This window comes from Mobula birostris, chromosome 7 (assembly GCF_030028105.1).
Source record: "Mobula birostris isolate sMobBir1 chromosome 7, sMobBir1.hap1, whole genome shotgun sequence".
NCBI lineage: Eukaryota > Metazoa > Chordata > Chondrichthyes > Myliobatiformes > Myliobatidae > Mobula > Mobula birostris.
In genome coordinates this window covers 19,979,154-20,006,982 of record NC_092376.1, presented here as the reverse complement: position 1 = coordinate 20,006,982, position 27,829 = coordinate 19,979,154, and the positions used below count along the sequence as shown (strand labels likewise).

The window sequence follows — 27,829 nt, the reverse complement described above, 5'->3', positions numbered from 1 at the left end:
GTTAATTTACACACTCCTCCCATCACACTCTCACCAACCAACCCCCATTCATTTTTCAGGATTATGAAAATCTGAGGTTGGTGAGCATATCCCAGTCTTGATGTCAGAATGTTATCACTATTTGCTAAACAAGATTCTGATATTAAATGGAGTCAAGATAAAATGGCAGTTTTTAAAATTATGGAAATGAATTCTATGGGATTCTTTTATTTATCCACCCCACACTTTCCTCAAAAACCACCACCTTCTCAGAAAAAAAAGTGTGCCTGGAGTGATTCAAATGCAAAATTAACAAATATAATCATTTGAAATAGTGTTATGGAAATTGATTTGAATTCTACTAACTCTACAACCTTTATAATACCTTCATTAACTTTCAGAAGAAATGTGTCTCCTCTCCACCAACTCATTAACAACTCTACTGTCAGCATCATTTCAACATTTGGGTTCCTGGGCATCAATGTTTTGCAGGACCTTATGAGAGAGAACCATATCTCCTTCATTAACAAAAAGGCTCAGATGACATACTTCTTACAGCGAGTGGTAAAATTCCATCTTCCCCAGCATATACTGGTGCAATTCTATACTACCAATATAGAGAGTGTCCTCACTTCAGCCATTGTCTGGTTTGATGCAGCATCCTGTCACAGTGTACAAGAACTGTAGCAAACTGTCAGGTCAGTAGAAAAGGTAATTGGCTGCAGTCTACCATCAGTACGGGACTTGTATGTGTCCAGTAAAACATGGGCAGAAAAAAAAATCATTGTAAAGACTACCCACCCTGCAAATTGCCTTTTCCAAAAGTCCCCTTCTGAAAAATGTTACAGGGCCATTAAAGCAAAACATATTTCACACCATCTTAAAAATTTTCCCCTAGGCAGTTAATCTGATCAACCATCCTAGTTAGTTCCCCCACTCCTTGCTGTATTTTCTAATACAAATGTTATTTTTTGGTGCATGGCGTACAAACACACCACAGCAAATTCCTAAAACATAAATAAAGTTGATCCTTGATCCTTTACAAGCTATTGGACATGTTGAACGAAAGCCTAATGTGAATATTAGGGAGCTTGAATGCAGATGGTCAACATTCACAATATATTAATGACTTTGCCTCAAAAGTGATCAGTGCAATATTCTTTCAAAAAAAAACACAACCCTATGTGCGTGTGACTAAAATAATAAACATCACAGATGAATGATTTTGCACCAATAGAGAACAAAAGAAAAATGTTTCCCCAATTTAACATTTTCACAGTGATAAATGGAATTAATATAACTTCCCGGCTCTTATATTTGGATTTAATTAATTTTTTCTCCAAAAAGTTGATTATTGATGGGCCACAACTTAATTACAATGTGACAAAAGGAGCAGGATGAAAAATGGGAAATACAATGCAGATTTTTGTTTTGTGGATTGGTTTACGTTCCAGAATACAAAAAGAGGCTGATTTGAAATAGTTTATCTAGATAGCAGATCACCATTTATTCATGCACGGTCTGTCATTTGAAGCATCTAGCATCTGACTACTAATGACCTGCTACTTCATGTTGTATGTCATACCATCATCATTATGTCTTGCCAGGTCCTTCTGGTCAATGTAGAGGTCATGGTCAGTGTCAAGTTCCCAGAACTTACAATAGATCACATAAAAGTGCTCGTATGAGAAAAATTCTGTGAGCTGATTAATGTCATCTTCCTCTTCCAATAAGGCTACATTCTGCAAATTAAAAACATACCCTCATTTTAGATTTCATACAAATTATTCAAAAAGTAATTACCCTCGCTGATAATAAATGGAAAATTGGCCATGTTCTGCCACAGAAAACTTAATGTTAACTATTTTTAAGAAAACTCACAGTTTCTACTTTGTGTGATGATGTGCAGATTATTTAACAAGTTTGCAAATGTGTAAGCTTTTAATCACACAAAGTGATCCAAAGATATACAATCCTTCAGGCTAATGTTATAAGAATAGCTTGATTAACCAATATTTGATTACATGGGCGATAAAAACAATTAAAAACATTTATCCCTTTTTGGGTGGTGAAATAATACTATAGTGATGCAAGTGTCAGGCATGCTGTTGCACTTAAGTCATGGTATGCTTATTATGTACTATAATTCTGAGCAAATTATGAATGACAGTTGTTTCCCATGTGGGATGAATCATACAATTACTATCCTATGGAAGCTTTTGTTAAAAAAAAAAAAGCAGATAAAAATGTCAGGGGGTATTAATGGAGTTGGATATATGAATCCAAGTGCTTTGGGATCGCTCAAGAATTAAAATTTCAAGTACTTTACTCATACAAATAAAAAGGATTAAATGAGTGAGGATCAGTAAGGAACACAGATAGACTGCATGATTTAATACCTGCAGAAGGTTGCTCTTCCTAATTTCTGTACATGTTATTCGTCCTGTCCATGATCTGTTTACTGTGTAAAATATTCTCTGTATGACCTGTGCAAAAAAAAATTATTGACATTTGACAGCAATTTAAAGTGGAGACAGCAAATAGTGCATGATAGCTGCAAAGGTAATGCTATTGTATCTATTATACAAAAGTATTCATAGACAACCTGAATTCCCCATGAATGATAGAAGTAACCGGTAAAACATAAATATCCCCATCTTGGCAAATTCCACACTTAAAAATGTCTAAACAATACAGAGCTAGAATGAGAAGCAAAAGACTGTCAAATTAGATAAGCAAAAGAGCAGAATGCAAGCCAAAGGAAATTGCAATCATGTGCAACATTCTTGCCAACTACCTAGGTCCAAAGTGACTTGATGCACATAACCACTGTCATGGCAAATATCTGTCAAGGCCATGGAAAAGATTCATTGAGAATAATTTTAAATTAGTGGGTGCAATAAAAGTTCAAATGAATGAAACTCATCCAAACAGAATCAGTAAGCTCTTACATAAACCGCTATGATGGAATTTGTGTAAATGAAAATACTGAGATAACTGAATTATTAGATTCAGAAAAGCAGGGCAGGCAAGATCTTCCTGTAGGGTAAACAACTTTCCTCACCTTGTCTTTATGAATAATGATAAATGGAAGGTTGATTATTAAAATGCTAACTTAAAAATCCAGTCAGTCACAAGACAAGGAATTAATTGTGTTATTGAACAAATGATATACATTTTTAGGACCTTCATCACAGGTCCTGTGGAACTGAGAGACAAAAAATCAATGGGCAAGGTTATTCAAGGGTCAGCAGGCCAAGTTAAAGGCCTAAGAGAAATTCGAACTCCATGAATTCAGAGTGGAGACAGGAGGGCAAAGAGTGATCTAAAGTGGAACATCCCCCACCCCGCCACTACCAGTCCCTCCAACCAAGACCAGAGCAGAATTTACAAATCCCATCTGTGCTTGATAACAGACAGTTTGGTCTTCACACAGAAGATGCCATCACAATGTGTGTAGTACAAAGATGCTGAATGGAATAGATGTAGAATAGACCTGGCAGCTCAAGAGTTGGCACCCATAAGCCACCATGAACCACCAACACAGCAGAATTGCGGACAATCAGAATCTTTAACCTCATGATCTGACATATCCATTGCTTTACGATTTCCACCAAGTCAAGAAATCAATTCTGCTTCACTGAGTGAAGGGCAGGCAAGCAGAATCACCTAGCAAACCCAAAGATAAATATGTTGCCAGTTTAGAGAAGCTGCAATAGAAATATATGCATGCTAAGCAGCAGAAAACAGAATGCAATGGAAAGCACGCAGTGGACAGATTAAAGCAATCTCAACCAATGGACCAGATGCGGTCCTACCGTACCTGGCCATCACTGGTAGACAACAATTAAAACAGAAGATGAAGTGGCAGTTGCAACATCCCCATCCTCAATAATGGCAGGGCTGAGCATGTGACTGCTAATGACTGAATCATTCAACCAGATATTAACCAGATGTGTCAAATAGAAGGTCTGTCCTGGCTTACTCCTGAGATTCCCAGTCTCCACCCAATTTGAGTTGCTGGTGAACGCAGCAGGCCAGGCAGCATCTCTAGGAAGAGGTACAGTCGACGTTTCCGGCCGAGACCCTGAAACATCTACTATACCTCTTCCTAGAGATGCTGCCTGGCCTGCTGCGTTCACCAGCAACTTTGATGTGTGTGGCTTTAATTTCCAGCATCTGCAGTATTCCTGTTGTCTCCACCCAATTTGATTCACTTCACATAGTTCTTAAAAAAAAACAAAAAAAAAAAACAGCTGAGAGCATTGGTTAAAATGAGGCTAACATCCCAACTATGGTAATAAAGACCTCAACTTCAGGCCTGGCTGATCCTCTAACCACACTATTCCACTACTCCGGCATCTACTCTTTCTCTGGCCATGCTCTTTGCATTACTACCATTGAGCAGCAGGTACAGGAGCCTTGGGCCCCATCAGGTTCAGTAACAGTTATTATCCTGCAGTCAAAAGGTTCCTGAACTAACATGGATAACTTCACTCACTTCATCACTGAACAGACTCCACAACCTATTAATTCACTTTCAAGGAGTCTACAACTCACTTTCTCAGTATTATTTATTTAGTTGTTATTGGCACCAGTTCTGCTTTTGGCAGATGGAGCAGAGGTGCTCGATGAAGTGGTCCCCCAACTTACAATGGGTTTCTCCAATGCAGAGGAGGCCACATTGGGAGATCCACTAAAAGCGGAACTTCCTGTGGCCAAACATTTTAATTCTGATTCCCATTCTGACATGTCTGCCCATGGCCTTCTCTTGTGCCATGATGAAGCCACCCTCAGGGTGGAGGGGCTACACCTTATATTCTGTCTAGGTAGCCACCCACCTGATGGCATGAATATCGATTTTCCTTCCAGTAGAAAAACAATTCCCTCCCCCTCCCCTGTTCTATTCCCTACTCTGGCTTCTTAGCTCTTCTCACCTGCCTATCCCTACCCCCGGTGCCCCTCCTCATTCCATTTCTCCTCAGGTTCACTCTCCTCTCCTATCAGATTCCTTTCTCTTCTGCCCTTTACTTTTCCTACCCACTTGCCTTCATCTATCACCTTCTAGCTATCCCCTGCTCCTCCCCCATGCGCCCACCTTTTTATTCTGGTGTCTTCCTCTTTCCTTTCCAGTCTTGAAGTCTCTGCTTGAAATGTCAATTATTTCCATGGATGCTACCTGAGCTGCTGAGTCCTCCAGCATTTTACACATGCTGTTTTGAAATTCCAACATCTGCAGAATCTCTTGTATTTACACTTAGCAATAACCTATTCACTAGTGCCCAGTCTAGATTTCACTAGCCACTAAATTATCCCAAGCATGAAGGCATGTTGTAATACTTAGGTCAATTGAAGTGAAAGTGGGGAGAATAAAATGGATTAGCATGGCTGGTTGACATGGAATTGATGGACCAAAGGGCATGTTTCTGTGCTGCATCGTTCTATGATTTTAAATTGTAAAATGTACATGAGGGATTGTTAATAGAAAAAAGTTTTAGACTTTTTCTATAAACAGTGCTAAATACAAAACGATCTAACAGAAACAGTTGAGAAGGAGAAGATAAGTTCCTTTGAAGGGAAAAATTAGGTAAAGTATTTTGGGTAGCAAAAACTAAACCATGCAGAGTTGGAAAGTTTGCATTTTCTAGCAATGTTTTGGCATAACAACATGTCCAGACAGTTGCTAAGAAGCTTGGGAAGAAAAAAAACTTTTCCATTGGCAGGTTCTGCTTAGTTAAATCAATCTTCTAAAATACAATTAGACAGATGAATTTAAAAATATTGCTGGCTAATTTTCCCCCTGGCCTCAGGAAATATGGCAACAGAATAAAGCTGGGAACAGCTGGCTGCAGAAGTGCATCTTTGAGCTCTTGAGATAATAGAATCACAAAGAACCACTGGCTAATGGCAACTTACCCAAAAAGCACCTGTCTATGCTCTGCCCTGTTACCCCACAATTTTTCTAACTAATCTGGCACTACCATGCTATTGTCTGCAACCTGCTGACCCAACACTACCTTGAGCTTTCATCCATACAACTAGCTGACATCCCATTCCCAGAAAAAAAACTGCAGCCTTCTGATTCTGACTCTTCCTGTCAAAACTATTGCATTTATTAAGATGGGTGGCTATTCAGTGGAAGATCCTCTTTTGTGTGAAGGACCTTTGGAGTTTGGTAGTGCTACCATTCGCTCCACTACCACACTTCCCCAAATTAATGACCCGCCCATAGATGTGACCAAAAGCAAGCACATCTCTATTGAAGGCCGTACACTCAGTAGGGATCTGGCCACGGAACATCCACACTAATCAATGCAAAATAATATTATCCAAGTACACATGTTATCCTGAGATTTATTTTCTTGCAGGCATTCACAGAAGTACAATAGAATCAATGAAAAACTACACAAAGACTGACAAGCACCCAATGTGAAAAAGAAACTATGCATATACAAAAAAAAGTGTATATAAATAATACTGAAAATATTAGTTGTAGAGTCCTTGAAAGTGAGTCTATATATTGTCTTCAGTGATCAGTTCAGTGCTGTGGAGAGTGAAGTTATCCATGGTGGTTCAGGAAGCTGATAACTGAAAGGCTGGACTGGAATTCAAAGTAGTACATGCGGTTTTGCAGATTTCCCAGATCCTGACATACAACTGGATACTTGTGAGGGAGTGTCCACTTGCCTCACCAACATACTCGGAGTCTGATTGTGTCTTTGATCATGTTGTAATAAACAGCATGCAGATGACCAATGAAGTTGGGATAGTGCAAGATCTGCCACATTGGGGCCAATAAATCAGTACTGGTATTATAAAACACTGGGAGTATTTATATTGAAATTTAAGCACGCAAGGAGGTAACACCCACAAAATGCTGCAGGAACCCAGCACACAAGGCAGCGTCTATGGGAAAAAAAAAGTACATTTGACATACTCTTTTCCACTGAGGCTGCCTGGCCTGTTAAGTTCCTTCAGTATTTTGTGTGTGTTGCTTGGATTTCCAGCATCTGCAGATTTTCTCAGATCATCTGCATCTGGTGATATAAAGGTTTCATGATTCTTTTTGCAGTCTCTTTTTGCTTAAAAAAAACACTATAGATTTTAAGCAACACACAAAATGCTGAAGGAACTCAGGCAGGCGGCATCTGTGGAAAAGAGTAATCAGTCAATGTTTTGGCCTGACAACCTTCATCAGGACCTGATGCAGGGTCTCAGCCCGAAACGTCAACTGGTTACTCTTTTCCATAGGTGCTGCCTGGCCTGATGAATTCCTTCAGCATTTTGTGTATATTGCTTGGATTTCCAGCATCTGCAGATTTTCTCTTGTTACAGATTTTATAAAACATCTTTGTGAAAATGTACAAGACATTTAAAATGGAAACTAGCAACATCTATTTGTATGTAACGAACAGGCAATGGTATATAGCACTTTAGCTAGCACAGGTAAAAACAAAAGACAACAAAACAACACGTTTTCATACTCTGAAGCATCACTTACCGTGGTGACATATCGAGTGTGAAATTCTGTGGCTTCTCTGAGAAATGTTAATCCAGGATGCACATTCACCACATCCTACAAAAGGAAACCAACAGCCATTCAAACAATTCAGTTCTTATCAAGCCAATTTGCTTTATAACCTTTTGATCTTAAACAGGGTGCACCGTAAATGCTGTAGAGCTCAGAACTTGGTTAGGGTGAGAACTAGGTAGAGAGGACAAGGCTGCTTTATAGCTTCAATTTAAATTTCATATAAACAAGGTATTTAACATTGAAGTACAGTATATATTTTTTATTTACAACAAATATTAAACAACACACAAAAGGAACAGATAGATCATACACTAGCTGCATGCTCACTGAAAGGTGGGGAAAGCCTGTTTTTGTTTGTGTAGAAAGGTCAATATAATTGATCACATTTACAAAAAGCACGACAACATCGGATGAACCTATATGGAACAAATCAGCTAGAAAACAATGTTTGGGGAAAGCAATGAGAAAGCCATGGAAAATTTATAGAAACAATATAGATGAATTCCTACATTACTTCTGAGGAAATGAACATCAATTTTGCAATACCCATGTCTATTGAGTAGGACTGTCCCGGTGCATTAAAAATCTAATGTTAGAGTACTGGCCTACACCTCACTTTGGAAGAAAGCAGCTCGAAATATATGGTGAACTGTGATAAGTAGCCAAATTCTTACTAGATATTAATTGTCTTTTTTCCTGTGGAATGAATAAATTTTGAAAGGTCAGAATCAGAATTACGTTTATTTTCACTCACAGAAGTCATGAAGTTTGATGTTTTGTGGAAGCAGTACAGTGCAGGCATTGCAATTTACTACAGGTTATAATAAATAAATAGTGCGAAAGAGCTAAGTGGTACTCATGGACCATTCAGAAGTCTGATGGCAGAGGGGAAGAGACTGTTCCTAAAACATTTGAGTTTGGGCCTTCAGGCTCCGGTACCTCCTCCTCGAAGGCACTAATGAGAAGTGGGAGAGTCCCAGTTGGTGATGGTCCATCATAATGGATGCTGCCTTTTTGAGGCACCACATTTGGAAGATGTCCTCAATGGTGGGGTGGTTTATGGCCATTATGGAGCGGTTTGAGTTTACAACACTAAAGCATGGGTTTCCAACCTTCTTTATGCCTCAGATCCATACTTTAAACAAGGGGTCTGTGGATCACAGGTTGGGAACCCCTGCTCTAAAGCCTCTTATGATTCTGAGCATAGGCTGGTGGTGATGCAACCAGTCAGAATGCTCTCTATAGTACATTTATAGAAATTTGCTGCAATCTTTGGTGACATACCAATTCTCCTCAAATTCCTGATGAATTATAGTTGCATCATGCCATTGACATGATTGCATCAATATGCTGGACCCAGGATAGATCTTGAGATATTGATGCCCAGGAGTTTTCAGTTGTGCAATGTTTGGGAAGGATTCATTTTCTTCCAAACCCAGTAAACACTCCTCCTTACTTTCACAAAATAAACATTTGCTGTCTAATTGAAGGTTGATTTCTCCATATCCATTTTGTCAACAGACAACATGGTTTACTTATTTCTCCAATACTAAAAAGTTGCTGAACTGTACTTTTGTATTAAACAATATTGCCAAGGGAAAAATCTGACCTTGAAAGTTGCATTGATTAAGATGGTATGTTTACTTACAAATTGTTTCCATGCATTTTAAATGGAAAGGTGAGGCTCCACTCAGAAACCTAACCACCCTGAATGAAGCAATATATAGAACACATAAATCAATGCTTTAAGGGTTACCAAAAGAAATTGATTTCACTCTGAACGGATTTTTATTTCATTTATCAAAACAGTCAGATCAAATGTCACCAGCTCATGTTGCAAAAAGAAAGATCAAATGCCAGAATTAATTATTTCACTGAAATAACTTTAACACTCTCCCTGTCAACTGCTGGTTTGATGGCAGCATCCACATCTTACAAAATATTGGTAGGTGAGAAAGGTACAAGACAAAAATAGGCACAAAAAAAAAAAAAAAAAAAAAACACTAGATCCGTCTAACTTGCATTTCTAATTTCAAAATCAGGGCCATTTCAATAAAAGGAGGGATGCTCAGGGAAGTTTTTTTAAAAAAAGAAATGCAAGATCTACATCATTTTTGAACTTGTTCTCAAAGTTTGTGCTATTATGATGCACATTCTTCAGTTTGTTCCATTTGAACTTTAGTTTAGGAACAAGACACAAAGTATAGTCAAGTCAAATTTATTTAAAAAGCACATTTAAAAACAACCCATGTTGACTAAAGTACTATACAAACCATAACAGGTAGCTAAAATCGCAAATACAAGAAACACAGATGTTATCAAGGCACACAGCTTATAGGCACAAAATAAACAACACACAAGCCTAGGCACAAGCCAAAAGTCAGCCACATCAGGAAGATTGAAAAGCAAGTATAGACTTAATAGGATTATACACTCAGTGTCCACTTTTTGGTACACCCTTACACCTGCTCATCAACGGAAATATCTAATCATCCAATCACATGGTAGCAACTCAATGCATAAAAGCCTGCAGGCATAGTCAAGAGGTTCGGTTGTTATTCATATCAAACATCAGAATGGGGAAAAAATGTAATCCAAGTAACAATGTGAATTGATTGTTGGTGCCAGATAGAGTGGTTTGAGTATCTCAGAAACTGGTGGTAGCCTGCGATTAATCGATTTATTTATTTATTTTAAACATACAGTCTCTGGAGTTTAGGATTTATAGAGAGTGGTACAATAAACAAAAAACACATCCAGTGAGCAGCAATTCTGTGGGTGAAAACGCCTTGTTAATAGAGGTCAGAGGAGACCAGCCAGACTGTCTCAAGCTACAAGGTAACAGCAACTCAAGTGTGTTACAACAGTGATGTGCAGAAAGAGCACCTCTGAAAACTCTGAAGCGAATGGGCTACAGCAGCAGAAGACCACAAACATACACCCAGTGGCCACTGAGTGTATTTTCTGCATTATACTATGTTGTCAGCAATGAATTGCCTCAAACAGCAAGGGTTATTTTAATGAAGTAGAATGTGGCATCAGTGAAGGCTATTGGTCTTATGGGCAGATAGATGCCTACAGAAATTAGATGTATTTTCTGCATTGTGGAAGCTTGACAAAAGTGTTGTCGCTCCCTGAATCAAGTGTTTCATGATAATATATCAATAAAACTGCAACATTATGCTAATACGTACTGGAGAAAACCTCTGGCCTCCTCTACAGAAGCAACACAGAAACCACAGCACCCCCATGAAATATAGTTTTTAACTTCCACTTCCCCACCCTGCCAAATATCTAATTTTCTCTTATGAAGTATATTTACACCAAATCAAATGTCATTCTATGTAAATAGAATGAGGATGTAAAAATTTTTGCAGCATTTTACTCTAGGATGTATCAATAATTTGCAGTAAATTCTATGTCAGTCTTCTTGCATCCAGAAACAGACCATTTTATAGAACACCAATCATACCCCACTTCTCTTTACTCATTGAAAACTGATTGCTACCTACAAGGCAGTTATTCTCACAGCACTGACCTAGACACCTTGACAAGACCCTTTCACTGCATTGTCCATAGGCAGACTTCCTAAACTTGCATTTCATATGCATCCAATATTCGAATAATTCATGTTAGCTTACAGTTGAACATGGAATTCTTTAAGTAGTAAACATTTTACATTTAAAGTGTCTTCAGAACTCCTAAGTGTCCAAATTATTTTATAGTCAAAATCAAATGAATATGATGCAGAGATTTTACTATATATCCATATTTATAAGTATCACACAAATATGATAGATAAATGTGTGAGCACTGTAGGTTGGTGATTTATCCTTAAGACATGGAACCTTCCCTTTATCATTTCCAAGGAGATAGTTCATGTCTACTTAAAAGGACAGCATATAACATATATGCTTCATCTAAAAGGTGTTACTTCCAACATTATACACCCACAAAACTGTATTTAAATGCAGAATGGGGTATGTGCTCAGAGCCTAGGTGAGGTTTGGTTGGTAGTAGATGACTGCTGGAATCTCTCAAAAGAAAAAAATGGATAAAAATACATTTCATTCTTCTCCAGAATGGTTCACGGTATTTAATTTCCTTGAACCTACTTTAATATACATCTTGTGCAAATTGGTTATACCTTGACTCATTAGTTGAATAACTATACAGCTTGGGCAACTATCAGCAACACAAAATGTATACTCCAAAGCATTTGAGACATCAGAGTAGTTAAGCCTGCTGGTTATTGCTCCCCTTCCAACTTTAGATTATTATTTATCAAATCACACAATTTTTCAGTCTAACAAACTACTTTAAAATGAATTTAAAAGCATGGAACAACAGGAATTCTGCAGATGCTGGAAATTCAAGCAACACACATCAAAGTTGCTGGTGAGCGCAGCAGGCCAGGCAGCATCTCTAGGAAGAGGTACAGTCGACGTTTCAGGCCGAGACCCTTCGTCAGGACTAACTGAAGGAAGAGTTAGTAAGCATGGACATGGTTTAAAAAAAGAAAACAAATTAAGAATGTTCTCAAATTGCTATGAAAAGATAAGGGCAATCAATGAAATAACCTTCATTTATTTCTACCATTATAAAGAATAAGTTAATTAGTCAAATTATTCTTTACATAGATTAGCAATGGTAAAATCTCAAAATATATTCTCATGAAAAAAAAAAGGTCACAAAACAGCACCTGTATCAATGGAATGAAGTCTTCTTGCTCCAAGTAGTTACATCCAGGTTTTGACAGAAGATACAGGAATTTAGAAGCGTCATCATGGCAGTTTTGCAATACCCTAAAATTTTCAAGATATTAGTGATATAGTTTTAAAACACATTTCCATCGGATGCCTCAAAAATTAATTAGTCAACAGGCCACGCAGCTTTAAGTTTGTATTTCAGCACAATACCTAAAACACAAGGGATTCTGCAGTACACCGCCCCCCCTCCCCAGCAGTCTGATGAAGGGTCCCTGCATGAAATGCTGACTGTTTATTCCTTCCATAGAAGATACCCAACCTGAACAGAGTATACGATGAGACAAATGCATATCCACAAGCACTCCACGAGCTTGACACCATTCAGCAAGGCACCACACTGGATTTGTTCCCCATTTACCATTCTAAACATTCATTTTCTCCACTACTGATGCACAGTGGCTGCAGTGTGCATCACTTACAAAATGCACTGTAGTCATTTACATATACTATTTTGACAAATGTGACCCCAATCACCATGGACAAAGACAGGAGAAGGGTAGGAACATCACTACTTGAATTCCTCATCCCCAAAAATGCACAATATATTGACATAGAATTATAGTCACTGCCTTTCATTTCTTATGCCTGTATCCTGGAATCCCCTGCCAACGATATGAGTGAACAGCTTGACCAGAAGAAATGTAACAGTTCAAGATAACAATTCACCACTCTACTCTCAAGGAGAAATGGGAAAGAACAATAAATGCTGGCCTTACTAGCAGTGTTCATATGCTTCAAAACAAAAGTAAAATTTGATATATTGTGCAAACCTAGGTGAGTGAACATCTCCAAATCAAATCAACCCAAATGTATCTTTGAAAAGAGAAATATTGGGGAAGTGTACATTTCACCTCTACTAGATAGGAAAAGGTAATACGATAAATATCTATGATTATGGCCAGCATTTTTGAAATTTAACTTTTGGTTGATTGATGCACTGATTACAACATGTTATGACATCAAGTGTCTCAGACGATAATAACTGTACATTTGATGCTGAAATTGTTTCTGGTTAGAAGGGAAGAAATAATACAAACTTATCCTTTCTCACATTTTCCATTCATAAACACTTGCAACAGATCCAAGAGAAAGCACATGTTCAGGTTTTGCTAGGACTCAAACCCATGATTGAATGCGTGTAAATATTATCTGATTTAACACTGGAACAGCAATTTTGATGAGCCAGAAAATCCTGGTATCAAAAGGAATAGCTTTTGCCAAAAGAGAGCACCTCAGGAGTCGGCTGGGGTGATATATATTTTACTTCCATGTCCCATTCCCATTCTGATATGTCTATCCACAGCTTCCTCTACTGTCAAGATGAAGCCACACTCAGGTTGGAGGAACACCACCTTATATTCCGTCTAGGTAGCCTCCAAACTAATGGCATGAACATTGACCTCTAACTTCCGTTAATGCCCCTCCTCCCCTTCATACCCCATCCCTTATTATTATTTAAAAATCTTTTCCCCTTTTTTCCCTCCTTCTATCCCTCGCACTATAACTCCTTGCCTGCTCTCCATCCTCTGGGATCCCCTCTCCCTTTCTTTCTGCCTAGGCTTCCCGTCCCATGATCCTCTCCCTTCTCTAGCCTTGTATCCCTTTTGCCAATCAACCTTCCAGCTCTTAGCTCCATCTCTCCCCTCCCCCTTTCAAATCTCTTACTATCTCTTCTTTCAGTTAGTCCTGATGAAGGGTCTCGGCCCGAAATGTCAACTGTACCTCTTCCTATAGATGCTGTCTGGCCTGCTGTATTCACCAGCATATTTTGTGAGTTGCTTGAATTTCCAGCACCTGCAGATTTCCTCGTGTTTGCGTTTTTAACCTCATGAATTTATTAACTCACAATTCTTAAATTAGGCAGCCCAAATGCTATCCAAACAAAATTTTGAAAGTAGAACAAAATAACTACCTACTCTGAAAGGTGGTTACAATCAGAAAAATCCAGAAATTAGCAAAATGCAACACACAGAAAATGCTGGAGGTACTCAGCAGGTCAGGCAACAGTCGACATATGGACTAAACCCAGATAAAGGATCTCGACCCAAAATGTCAACTGATTATTCCTCTCCATTGATTCTGCCTGACCTGCTGAGTTCCTCTAACAACTTGTGCCTGTTGCTCAAGACTTCCAGCATCTCTTGTGTCTCTAAGCAAAATAGTGTTATGGTAGAGTCTAATTTTGCTGATATTCATATTTTTTTTCTTTTAAATCATTCACATCACAAGAGCACACTGATAAGCATTCACATTCAGGAATGTGTATTGTTTTCAAATTTTTATTTAAGATAATCAGAAAAAATCTAAAATCTAATATCTAAAAAAAGAAATTTAGTTTATTTGTGTATTTCACTCTACTGCAAAAAAAAATTTCACAACATATCTGTGATATTAAACCCTACTCTGCTTTTCTTACAAGTTTGTGGTCAGAAACTTGACAGAAACTGGAAAATTCCCTGCATCAATATTTAATTTCAAATACATGCTCTTTCAGACAAAAATAGTTGCATAATTTTTGTTTTCGCATGATCTGCCTTCAAACTTCAGCTTCAAAAAGGTGATTCAAAATTTGAAATAAAAGCAGCACTTTTCTACTGTGCTGCTGCACTGTCAAAAACTGATGACATAAACTGAGAATTTTAATTATGGACTCCAAAAGGTCCTTTTCTCAATTAATTACCAATAAACTAAGCAGAAAGGAAATCAAGAACTCTGTACTAAAAGTTACAATTAAAGGCAGAGGAACGAGCAGGAGAACAAAACACTTACTTTCTCCATGTTGCAACAAACTTATGGACAGACACACATCCTGTTCTTTCCCCACCAGCAGCACAAAACAACGGGGCTTTCCAATACAGTGGGCAATCACATACCTTTTAAATGAATAAAAAAGCTTTTTGTTAAGCCAGTAAATTTAATGTCTCATATAGAGACGTTACAATGAATGATTGAAAGCAAAGGAAGCAAATAACTTAGAAAAATAACTAAAAATACTCATTAATAAACTTGAGTATACAGCATCTTTATGAAATCAGAATTGAAGACCTTTAAGGATTTGGCCACTTTAGAAGACAAAGATATTCAAAGTGAATTTGTATCTTTGCATTTGGTACTCATTGATTTCTTGCTAGCTCCCTCCTTCTATGCTCCATAGATAACAGATGAAATCCAGTTTATTTGGTTCAATGAAAAGATGCTAAAACAATGCATGCCTAAACTCCTGACTGGATGCTAAAGCAGAGTAAGAAATCATATAAAATGATTTGCTTTATGAAATTTATTTTAGATGAGCTGATGTACTTTTCCCCAAAAAGGAAAATACTAAACCCAACTATGAAGACTATGGTAAGGTTAGATTAATTAGTTATAATAAGCTACTTCTCCATTACATTGAGTACTATGGCCTTCAAGGAACAGCAGTGTTAAATCAGAGCACTGTGGTACAGCAGTAGGAGCTGCTACCACCTTACAGCTCTGGAAACCCAGATCTGATTCTGACCTTGGGTCCAGGTTACAAAGTAGGGTTCTATGAACTGTTAAATTGGACAGTTGAAAATGCAGCCACAGAGTTCCCAGGCTGCAGAAGCTAACTGCAACCCAGCAGCAGCAAGCAAGCCTACATAGCCAAATGCTTGTATGTATAAGCTGTATACAACTGACGGGTTGGTAATCTGTGGAAGACCTATAATTCGCACATTCTCCTTGTGACCAGGTTTCCCCCCCCGGTGTTCATCCCACAACAATTTCACATGTCCAATGATGATTGAAAACCTGTAATGTTAAACTCTCATTGTAAATTGCCCCTAGCATGAAGGCGAGAGGTAGGGGAATTGATGGGAAAACTCAACAGGATTAGTACAAACAGATACATGATGAGTAGTGCAGACCTCAGACTTCCTCTTATATCCCAAACAGGTTAATGGCAAGACTCAAAATGAAATTGATGGGCATGTGGGAGAACACAAGTTGCATAGTTACAGGGAAACAATGAGAGGGGAAATGATACTAAAGGAAATGATCTTTCCTTTAGTCATGCATAATTTTTCTTGTACTTTATTGACACAGAAAGGAGGCCCAAAGCCACCTTCTGTGTTAATAAAGTACAAGAAAAAAAAGCGTATGGTCAAGTTATAAAGCAGAGCATTTTGCCTATTGTGGCTGTGCTGGCGAATAATATACCTCAACTGATCTTACTTTCAGCATTAGATCTGTGGACCAACGTTAGTGTTTTGAGACCAACCTTTTTTAGTGCCCCTTGTGCTTCTGCTTCTACCATCACCCCGGCAGGGTGTTCCATGCACCCACCATTGTCTGTATAAAAAAAATACCTCTGACATTCCCCCCAATACTTTCTTCCTATCGCTGTAAAATTATGCCCCCTCGTATTATAATTTCCGCATAGGAAGTCCAGGATCGTACTAAAGTAACAACCAGAACTGGATGTAATAACCAAGATGTGGTTCCACTTGCGCTGCATAGGGTTTCAACACAACTTCCCTGCTGTTATATTCAATACTGTAACTAATATAGGAACATTTTTTTTTGACTTGGATTATTAATATGTCCAGCTATCTTCAAAGACCTGCAGCAAAATACTTCAAGGCCAATCTGACTTTCAGATATTCTAGTTTCCTCATTTACTGCACATTTTTTGACTTGTTCTACCTCCCAAATGCATCAGTTCTACTGTATTCAACCCAATCTATACACTGTTGAAATACAGTTCCACTTTTTAAATTTTCATTTCCCCACACCTCTTCCATCAAATATTTTTATTTTTCTCCACGTTTCTACCTAAATGACCTAATCTATACCCTCCTGCAATGTGAAGTTTTCCACCCGGTGGCCACAGTTCATTTATATACCATTTGTAAATTAGACAAATGTGTGAAGCATATTGAAGTAAACATTTGTGATCTAGCACAAACAAAATTCATTCCTATTCAAAATTACAATAAAGTTTGTGATAAAATGAAACTAGATTAGGGTGGAATTGGAGGAAAAAGGGAAACCAATAAAAACTCAAAATGCAATTAGGATTATCTTCAAATTCTCCAGGTGACGAAGCTAAAGTTTAATTTTCCACAAACTGACAAAAATCATTTAACAAAGTGACATTGTCTTTCATAAGAACCAGTCGGGCTTAACAAACTAACATACAGTCAAATTTATTATCAAAGTACATACCATATACTACCTTGAGATTCGTTTACTTGCAGGCATTTACAAGAAAAAAAATACAAAAGACTTTACGAAAAGCTATACGTAGACAAAGACTGACAAACAAAGACCAATGTGCAAAAGGCAAAATGTGCATGTCTCTCAAGTTACTTTTTAAAAAAGTATAACTTAATATGATATTAGCTAGTAATGAAAGCAGTAAAATGTGGAAACACAGCAGACCAAGAAGCAACTGTGGCAAGAGAAACAGAATTAATATTTTAAGATTGAAGACCTTTTGTAGGAAGTGGGAAAGAACATAAATTATGAGAAAATGAGGAGGATAGATTGGATAAAGGGAACATCTCTAATTGGATGAGGACAGCCATGCCCCGGGGATAACTTTTTGAACAGGTTATCCTGCTGATAGTAAATGAGGGAGTCGGAGAGAAATAAAACAATCTTTTAATAATCTGGTGTTTGTGAAATGCATGAATGTGAGAAATACCCAGCAGGTCAAGTTGTGCAGAGAAAGAAAATTGAACTAATGTTAAGGATTGATGACCTCCAATAGAACTGGCCAGAAATCAGGAAAAAGTGAGCTACCCGAAGCATTTACATTCTATAAGAATCTGGAAGGCTGCAAATTGCCTTGATGGAAGCTGAAGAACCGTTTCTCAAGCTACATTAGGCTTAACAGTTCAGGAGTGGAGAATTAAAGTGGGAGATAACTATAAGGTCAGATCACCCCTGCGGACTGATTGTTGAGGCTCTGCAAGGCAATCAGCAAGTCAGCATTTGGTTTCTCCATTCTGAGGAGATTACATTGTGATCACTGAATGAAGTACACTCAGCTTGAAAAAGTGTAAGTGAATTGTTTTGTTATCTGAAAGATTTGTTTCCAATGGCTTCTGATTTTGTTTCTGCTTTCCAGTGATCTGCAGTTACTTTTGACTTTCATATTAGCTAGTGACATATGGTATTTTGATATACAAAAAATTGCACATGAAACATTCAGAAAAGGACACTATGAAATAACAAAATTTCACTAAGTGCTAAATAAAAACTTACTTTGGCAATTTTTCCCATGTCTTCCAAGGTAGCCTTTTCATTTTCAAACTGAGTAAACACATTTTCTATCCTGGCAATTACTGCATCTACATTGAGAGTCTTCTTGGGGCATCCTTGAGGAAAATAGAACTTCGGAATGCACTCGCTCAGTGTCGGGGGCAAAAGGTTCTCTTTCTTTGTTTGAATCTAACAGAAATAAATAACAGACATTTAATTCATGCACACACACAAGGCAAGCCACTTGGACATCAAATGTACTACTTCAGTAAGACTAATAATTATGGGTTATAATAGAGTCTATCATGTATTCTTTCATGAAACAATACAGCATAAAATGCTTTAAATCAGGGGTCCCCAACCTTTTTTACACCATGGACTGGTTTAATATTGACAATATTCTTGCGGACCGGCCAATGGGGGGGGGGGGGGGCGAGGGGGGTGGATTTAATCACAACTGGAGTATAGGTGATAAGTCAACTATAAGTCACTTATAAGTGGCTAATACACTGAATTTCGTTTCTAAAAGGGTTTATCTAACGAATTTAATATTATGCACACAGCGCATATTTTCTTTGCATGAATGTAGTGGTAAGTCAATTATAAGTCGCAGAGATACGATGCTGGAAATGGAAGCAATTTTTTCAGTGCTTTCGTGGCTATCTCAGGATATTCAGCCTTGACTTTGATCCAGAATGTCGGCAGAAATGTTATGTCAAACATACTTTTCAGCCCACTGTCATTTTCACGCTCGAGGAGTTGATCTTCGTCCCGTGCTGACATGGATGATTCACCGGGGACATTCACAAGTGGGTCACGGACCCATTCCTTTGCACGTCTTGGGTCATTTGTGGTTGGGAAGTAACGCTCAAATTCTGTCGACAGCGAAGATAAGTGATCGCGCACCAGCCGTGAGAAGGATGGTGCAGCCTCAGTCTCTCCCAAGATCCCAGCTAATGTTGGGAACATGTCAAATATGCCCCTGTCCACTCGCCATCCCCATAGTTCCAGTTTGGCTTTGAAAGCAGACACTTTATCTGCCAACTTGAAGATGGTTGTCATTGTCCCCTGAAGTGACAAATAGAGCTCATTGAGCAGGTTGAAGATGTCACACAGATAGGCGAGTTTTGCTATCCACTCCTTGTCACTGAAGTGGGCTGCCAGTGGTGATTTTTTTCCCTGAAGGAAATCTCTGTAGATGCTCTCTTAACTCAAAAACCCTGGTCAGGGCTCTCCCCCTTGAAAGCCACCTGACTTCAGTGTGTAAGAGAAGGCGTTTGTGCTCTGCATCCATTTCCTCGCAAAGCTGCTGAAACAGACGTAAGTTAAAGGCTTTTGCTTTAATGTGATTGATAACTTTAACAACGTCACTCAATACGCTTTTAAGATCAGGTGACATTTTTCAGATAGCCAGCATTTCCCAGTGTATAGACTGGCATTTGGGAGCAACCTCTGACTCGGGTAGTGAAATCAGACAGCTGTCCAGTCATAGCTGCAGCCCCATCTGTGCATATTCCAACACAGAATGACCAGTCCAGTTTGCCTGACATGTAGTCATTCAAAGACTTGAATAGTTCTGCCCAGTTGTGTTAGTTGGCAAAGGTAGTACACAAAACATATCCTTGTGCACATCGTCTTGAAATATATATCGCACATAAACCAGCAGTATTGCCTTGTTGTTGACATCGATAGACTCATCGACCTGGATAGCATACCATGGTGACGCGCTAAGCCGTTCCAATAGCTGTGCTTCGATGTCCTCTGCTATAACATTGATTCTCCTTGAAACTGTGGTAGCTGAAAGAGAAACCTGTGCCATCTTGTTAGCTGCAGCTTCTTCCAACAGTTCACGGCACAGGTCCTTGGCAGCAGGCAGAATCAATTCTTCACCAACAGTGAAAGGCTTCTTAGCCTTTGCAATACGGCTAGCCACCAAGTATGACGCTCTCAGAGCAGCAGCATTTGTGGAAGTGGTGGCTCTCAGCACTTGCTTCTATCCCGCTCGCTCACATTTTTTCCGCTCAAAAACACTCAATGAATTTGTCTTAAGTGCAGGGTGCTTGGACTCAAGGTGCCAAAGCAGTTTTGAGGGCTTCATTGCCTCATTAGACAGCTTGTCTCCACATATAACACACAGGGGGCTCGGAGCATGCGAGTCACTGGTCACAATAAAGCCACATTTTATGTACAACTCGTCGTATTTTCTGTTGAAGGAAGCGTTTTTTTTTTTGCAGTCTCGGCCTCAGCTGTCTCTGCGTTATTACCGTTAGGCCTTTTATGTCCCCTACCACCTCTTCCAAAGAAACTCTCAAGCGACATTTGTTTTTTTTCATTCATCGAGTAGTTGTAGGTTAATGACCGACTGATGACCTCATGTGCGTTCAAGTTCAACAGTAGACGTGACAAGGAATGAAGAAAAGTGCAGCTGACTCATATCGTTTCATATCGCCAAATCATATTGTTTCCTCGCGGCCCGGTAGCACATGCTTTGCAGCCCCGTGTTTGGGGACCACTGCTTTAAATGATCACTGATGAGCCAAGATTGCCTCAGAATTTTATATTTGTGGGTTAAATTTTGTGCCTAAGATTCAAGACAAAATCTATTGTCACATGCCTGTCGGTACTGAGGAAGTGATGGTCTGGTGGAGGTGACACCTTTTGGTTGAGATGTTCAGCCATAAAGATTAATTAATATTTTCTACATCGTATTAGCTCCTAAACTACTGTGATTTCAATATCTGCATAGTGCAAAAGACACAAATTAAACTTTCAAATTAAGGAAATCTAATCTGTAGCTGATTTTACCCCACTGTCCACCAAATTCCCAAAACTATGATTCACTGTCAGCTACAGACATCTACTTATCATCCTTTTTGTGCAGCACTTTGTTAAAGTCTACAATTTTAACCATTACTTCAGTCATGTTTGGGGGAAAAGTGACAATGCACCTTGGCTTAGCATCCACCTGTCAACCAAAGTACAGAGTGTTACATTACAATTGTACAGCGTCATGGCATAATCATATCCAAGAATTCTGTGCAAATTTTGGTGTCCTTATCTTAAAAGGGATCTGTTTGCTATAGAAGGGGACTGAAGATCATGACAAGTCCATGATGAACAGACAGTATTCTAGGGTTCTATTCCTTAGAGCTTAGAAGCTGAGAACATTGAAACATCAAAATTCTGGACAAGCTTGACAGAACAGATGCAGGAGAATACATCTACTAGCTGAAAAATCTAGAATTTTGGGCCAGACTTAAAAAAAAAAAAAAAAAAAAAAGAAATGGGCCATCTGGGACTGAAGTGTGGAAATATTTTTTTACCCAAAAATGGTAGGGATCATTGGAAATCCACAAACAGGGACTTCTTCACACAAAATCTATGTTGATCAACAAATGCCTATTTGCAACAATCCCATATGTCAGCATTTTACTGTAGTTTTCTCTGCCTTGGTAATCCAGGTGCTCATCTCGTTATCTCTTGAAAGCGTCTGCTATATCTTGGGCAAAGCATTATAGATTTCAACCACCCTCTGGGTGGAAAAAAAAGACTTCCCTAGATCCTCTCCAAACTTCTTACCCCAAACTTATTCTCCCATGTTTTTAATCAATCTGAAATGGAGAGAAGGTTTCCTATCTATTCAGTCCACATCCTTTATAATATTGTACATCTCACTTTCTGCCTCCTCTGTTCCAGAGAAAAGAAAACCCATTCCGGCCATTCTCCCTCATAGCAAAAACAGATCCAAAGACAACATCCCAGCACAAATCCAGGTCACTCGAGCTGTGTGACAGAATCCCTATTTGCTGTGCCACTCTGAAGCTCTTGAAAAGATTTTCATTTGGTTGAAAAACAGATGGCAGAATTTGTCTGAATAAATTGAAAGGGAGTGAGGCTATTAATTGAAAATAAGAAAATGCAAGCGCCAGCAGGACATGGAATGAAGATAGTCAAGAGTCAAAACAGTCCAAAGACAGCAAAAAAAAAGAGTAATAGTTTGTTAGCTTATTCTTTGGGAATCCCAAATAATATCTGATTTTCCAGGACTCTAGTTATTACACTCATTTTCAAGCTTAACTGGTTCTGTTTCATGCACACCCTTTAAACTCAATGACATTTATTATACCCCTTTGTAACATGTAAATTAAAATCAAAATTTAAAATATGGTGAGAAAAACATCCAATTGTCCAATGTGCTAGTCTGGTACTGAAAACCTGAGTATGCCAGATTAAAAGAATTTTACTATAGCAATTAATGCCTTAGATTCTTGACAGATATTAAATCCATTAAAAAGTAGTCAGTGCAGGAAGCAGCATTTTATGTAGACTTGTCTCTGACAAAAATTATTTTTCCAATAGCTTGTACAAGTTAAGAAGCTTACTCCGAGTTTTCTTGAACTGAGCTGCTCAAGAAACTTGCAAAGGATGTTCTCCATTTTCCCCATTTAACAGACATTTGGCAAGTACCCAGTGTTCCATCAACACTGCATGTACGTACAAATTTCATTCTTCCATTGGAAAAATAATACTTAACACCAATGTATTTGCAAAGAAATATAAATGCAATTGCCCTTAAAAATGATATCCTGTTACATGGGAGAGAATCTACAACATAACTGAATAACATTCTTCTTTCAAAACACTGATCAAATTTTCATTCATTACATTACGAGTTGTGATCATTAGCGTAGCAACACTATTGTTAACAATGTCTAAATACATATCACTACACATTATAAGAAAACTATTTCAAATTCTCCTATTTCCTCTTCATACACTGGTTTTTGTGTTATGATTCAACGTTATACTATAGCCTCACCATTCAGATCCACAATTTCACTTTGCTGAAAATGATTCTTTTATTTTGGTAGACACATTTCTCAATATTGCACATGAATTTAATGGCTTTTCAGCAAATAAGCAGAGGGAGAGCAAATGCATTCAAAAATCTTGGCAAAGGTCTATACTGACAAGCAATTATATCTGCACTTTAACAGCATACAGTATGCCAAAGTCAATTTAACACTCACATTGAGATTTATAGAATTTGGCCCATCTCCCACATCCCTTCGCTACTACAAACTTCCTTTAAAAAGATTATTTCCTGTGGCTAAGGAGGCAGGCAGACTTCAGCCCAATACTTTTTATAATAGATTGGATGGAGTGATTCCACATGTTGCAGTCCAGTAGCTTCATACTTGTTTTCAGATAAATGGGTCTGTCATCATCATTCACTTAGTTTGTCTATATCCCAAAGCCTCCTTGCATTCTCATCCATCTCTGCAATCCTACCTAGATTTCATACTGTCAGTAACCTTGGACAATTAGTGATGTTGAATGCAAAAAACTGGGGCCCCCAAATCATTGTAACTTCTGGTACCTTAATTCCTCCTTTTGCCCTCTGTACAGTACTAATTCTCTACTAGTACCATGCCAATACCGTGTTTTCTAATCTTGCTGATCAACCTGGTATGGGGTCTTATCAAACACCTTTTGAAAATTCAAGCTATTGGCTCTTCCATTCCAATAGTCATATCCTCAAACACTGGTACATTAATCAAACACACGTTTCCTTTCACGAATACACGTTTGCATTAGTTAGTACAATTACTATCATTTGAGACCTTCCGTTACTATACACTTAATTTTTGGCATTTTTCCTATCGCTGATGTTAGGTCTACACATTGGCAATCATCTATTTTCTCTCTCAATCCATTCTTAAAAGCAGGGTCACATTCACTATCCTTCAACTCACAGAAAATTCCAGAATCTATAGAATTTAGGAAGTGAATACAAAACCAAAAGTTTTGGAAACACTACAGGTTAGGCAACATCGGTGACAGATGACAACCAAAGCATTTACAATCCCCACATTACAACTTTAAAAACTCTGAGATGTAAATCATTGGTCTTTGGAACCAATCAGTTTAAGTCACTAGTTTTTGAGTACTCATTTATTTGTTTTAAAACTAATAGTTTATTTGTTCCTTATACTTGCTTGTCCTTTTGATTCCGATATAATTAGTTGGTTTTCTGTCATCTGTGACATTAGACACAAGTAACTGCTTATTTCTTATGGTATTACCTTATACCTCATCTTCCGGTCTTTTATTTTAGAGATACAGCAAGATAACCTGCCTTCCGGCCCAATGAGCCTGCTCTGCCCAATTACACCCATGCACTTGGGAAACCAGAGTACTTGGAGGAAACCCACGTGTTCTCAGGAAGAATGTACAAATTCCTTATAGACAGTGGCAGAATTCAACCTGGGTCGCTAATGGTATTTTTTTAGAATTTCAAACTCCTGAGTCTTCCTTTTGAATTAGTTTAATGCTTTGAAGTGTTAGTCTAACTTAGTGTTTACTTTTTAGCGAGGCATGCACATATCACATGATGACATTGCTGAATATACAAAGGAACAAGAATGCTTAATCAAACTCATGCATACACATGCATTCTAAATTGTTCCATTTAGGCTTAAAGATTTTATTGCTGTGGAGGGTTTCTTATCCTTGTGGGATAATGTTTTTCCTGACAAAAGAGATCACTCTGCTTGGCAGGTGAGACTTGTGGCTGTGAAAACCATCTTGGGTCTGGGGCGTCCTCCATAGTGGTTGTAGGAGTTGACAGAGACTACAGGAAGTGGTTCTGACAGCTCTAAACATTTTTTCTCTTCCTTTTTCTTCTGAGCATCTTGATATTGGGGAGGTGCAATTAGCTCATTGGAATACACTCTCATTAATCTTTCAATTGGTCCCTTCAAGATCTGATTTCTCCTTTTGGATTCTGCATCCACAACAGTATTCTTTCAATTCCTCTACTTTCATGTCTCTATTGATTTTTCTTTTTGGCCTTCCATTCATCTAGGTGGGCTTTGGTCTTTGCATCGACTTTTACAAGCAGCTTTTGGTATACCACTTGAAGTTCATGCAATACCTTAATGTATGCAGAGTAGATTCTGGTTCTTCATCAGGGTCAGATTTAATATTACCAGCATATATTATGAAAATTGTTAACTTTACAGCAGCAACACAATGAAATACATGATAAATAAATAGAGAAAAAAACTGAATACAGAAAATACATGTCTATTAAATAGTTGTTAAAATTAGTGAAAAAAAATCCACAAATAAAGTATTAAGACAGTGTTCAAGGGTTCAAAGTCCATTTAGAAATCTGATGGCAGAAGGGAAGTTGTTGTTCCAAAATTGCTGAGTGTGCGCCTTTGGGCTTCAGTACCTCCTTCCCACAAAAGCCAAATGCTGCTTACAACTTTCCTAAAACTGCTTGAACTCTTCCAGCTTAAAACAAACCCACATTTTCTAAGTAACTGCCTGATTAATATAATCAGAAACTTTGAGAAAGCTTCAGGAAAGTTGCAAGCATTTAGCTTTTGTGGGAAGGAGGTACAGAAGCCCAAAGTCACACATTCAGTGATTCAGAAACAGCTTCTTCCCCCTCTGCCATCCAATTTATAATTGGACATTGAACCCATGAATACCATCTCACCTTTCTTTAATTATTTCTGTTTTTGTACTTGTTAAAAATTTAACTATTAACATACAAATACACTGCCTATTGTGAACCTCAAGTTTAGCCAATCCTGTGGCATTCTCATTCTTATGAGTTTTCATTAACAGGTTACAGATTAGTGCTCTTTTTGAAACTGCAACTCTACTTTAACCCTTTTATCTTCTCTGTGCAGTCCATCTATTTTTGTCTGTCCAAGATACTCTTTGTATGTGTCCTACTTTGTTGCATTTTCTACAAGTTTCACCTTTAAATATGCATTGTCGAGTGTATGTGAGCCCCTGCCACAATGGCAACACAACCTGTTTGGTCACCTCCATCTAGATGCTGCTCACTAGATTTTGTTCACGCTCACTTTCATTCCTGACTACAACCCTGCCTGCGATTTCCACTGAAAAAGCAATTTCAACTGCTCTTTTAAACACAAGCTGTGCTTCAGTTAAAGCCGTTTCTGAATGCCTTCTTGTAAGATGAAATGATCTCAGTACATCATTAAGACCGCCACTTCAATCTCTCCAATTCAGCCATGTGTGCTGAAATGGACTCCCCTTCTTTTTGATTCTGTTTATGAAACCCAAGGCATTCTGCAATCAACAATAACTTTGGATCTAAGTGTTCCTGAATTACTTTGACAATATCAGCAAAGCTCATCTTGGATGGCTTTAACTGCTCCAATCAACTTTGAAGCAAATTATATTCCTTTAAATCCAATGAAGTCAACAAAATGGGTACTCATTTTTCATTGGCTATTTCATTTGCTTCAAAATATTGTTGAATTGACTCAGTATATATATTCCAGTTATCTTATTATAATAAAATGTCAATTTTGAGTAGCCAGCCATTTTTGCTTTTTAAAATTTTTACCCAATACTCAATCTTAATGAACCCATGAAATTCATTGTTTACTGCCCTTTTTAAAAAAAAACTTGATTATGTCTTCCTTTCTGAAGAACATGCACAGCTTTTCCTTTTTTAAAAACCATGCTGTTCCTTGCTGCGTTTTGTTTTTATTTTGAACATCTCGCTGCACTTCAACAGGTCAGCAGCTGTCTATGGTTCATTTTAAAAATACCTCATTATCATTTATGTTTCACAACTTCAAAAACATCAATCAATTCAAAGTAAGGCTGAAATGTAGGTCTAACTTCATGTTTACTTTTTAGTGAGGCACACATCTATTACGTGGTAGCATGACCATGCATTTATACGTACAGTGTCTATAAAAAGTATTTGGCCCCCTTGGAAGTCTTCATGTTTTATTGTTTTACAGCATTGAATTACAGTGGATTTAACTTGGCTTTTTTGACACTGATCAACAGAGAAAGACTCTTTCGTGTCAAAGTGAAAACTGATCTCTAGAAAGTGATCTAAATTAATTGCAAATATAAAACACAAAATAATTGTTTGCATAAGCATGGGCTCCCCTTTAATATGACAACACTAAATCATCACTGGTTCAGCCAATTGGTTTTAGAAGTCACATTATTAGTTAAATGAAGATCTGTTTTTGGAGACCCATGTGCAATCAAAGTGTTTTAATTGACTGTGGTAAAAATACATCTGTATCTGCAAGGTCCAACTGCTGGTGAGGCAGTACCCTGGCAAAAACAACACCATGAAGACAAAAGAACACTTAAAGCAACTCCATGAAAAGGTTATAGAAAAGCACAAGTCAGAAGATGCTAGAAAATTTCCAAGTCACTGAATATCTCTTGGAGTACAATTAAGTCAATCATCAAGAAAAGGAAAGAATATGGCACAGCTGTAAATCTGCCTAGATCAGACCAT

The 27,829-nt window shown here is 38.0% G+C and overlaps 1 protein-coding gene across 7 annotated transcripts in view; it reads right to left on the bottom strand.

The window, feature by feature from the left end:
* The window catches only part of ppp2r3b (protein phosphatase 2, regulatory subunit B'', beta), a 134,072-nt gene that overhangs the window by 51,495 nt on the left and 54,748 nt on the right, over positions 1-27,829 (bottom strand). For all 7 annotated transcript variants that reach the window (XR_011886550.1, XR_011886549.1, XM_072262694.1 and 4 more), the window contains 6 exons: positions 18,514-18,699; positions 15,052-15,155; positions 12,216-12,318; positions 7,481-7,555; positions 2,379-2,465; positions 1,565-1,721 (listed from right to left, as the gene is read on the bottom strand). Coding sequence is in view for 5 of the 7 variants with exons in the window: in XM_072262694.1 (XP_072118795.1) it covers positions 1,565-1,721; positions 2,379-2,465; positions 7,481-7,555; positions 12,216-12,318; positions 15,052-15,155; positions 18,514-18,699 (712 nt within the window). In the remaining 2 variants the exon portion in view is untranslated. The remainder of the gene's footprint in view (positions 1-1,564; positions 1,722-2,378; positions 2,466-7,480; positions 7,556-12,215; positions 12,319-15,051; positions 15,156-18,513; positions 18,700-27,829) is intronic.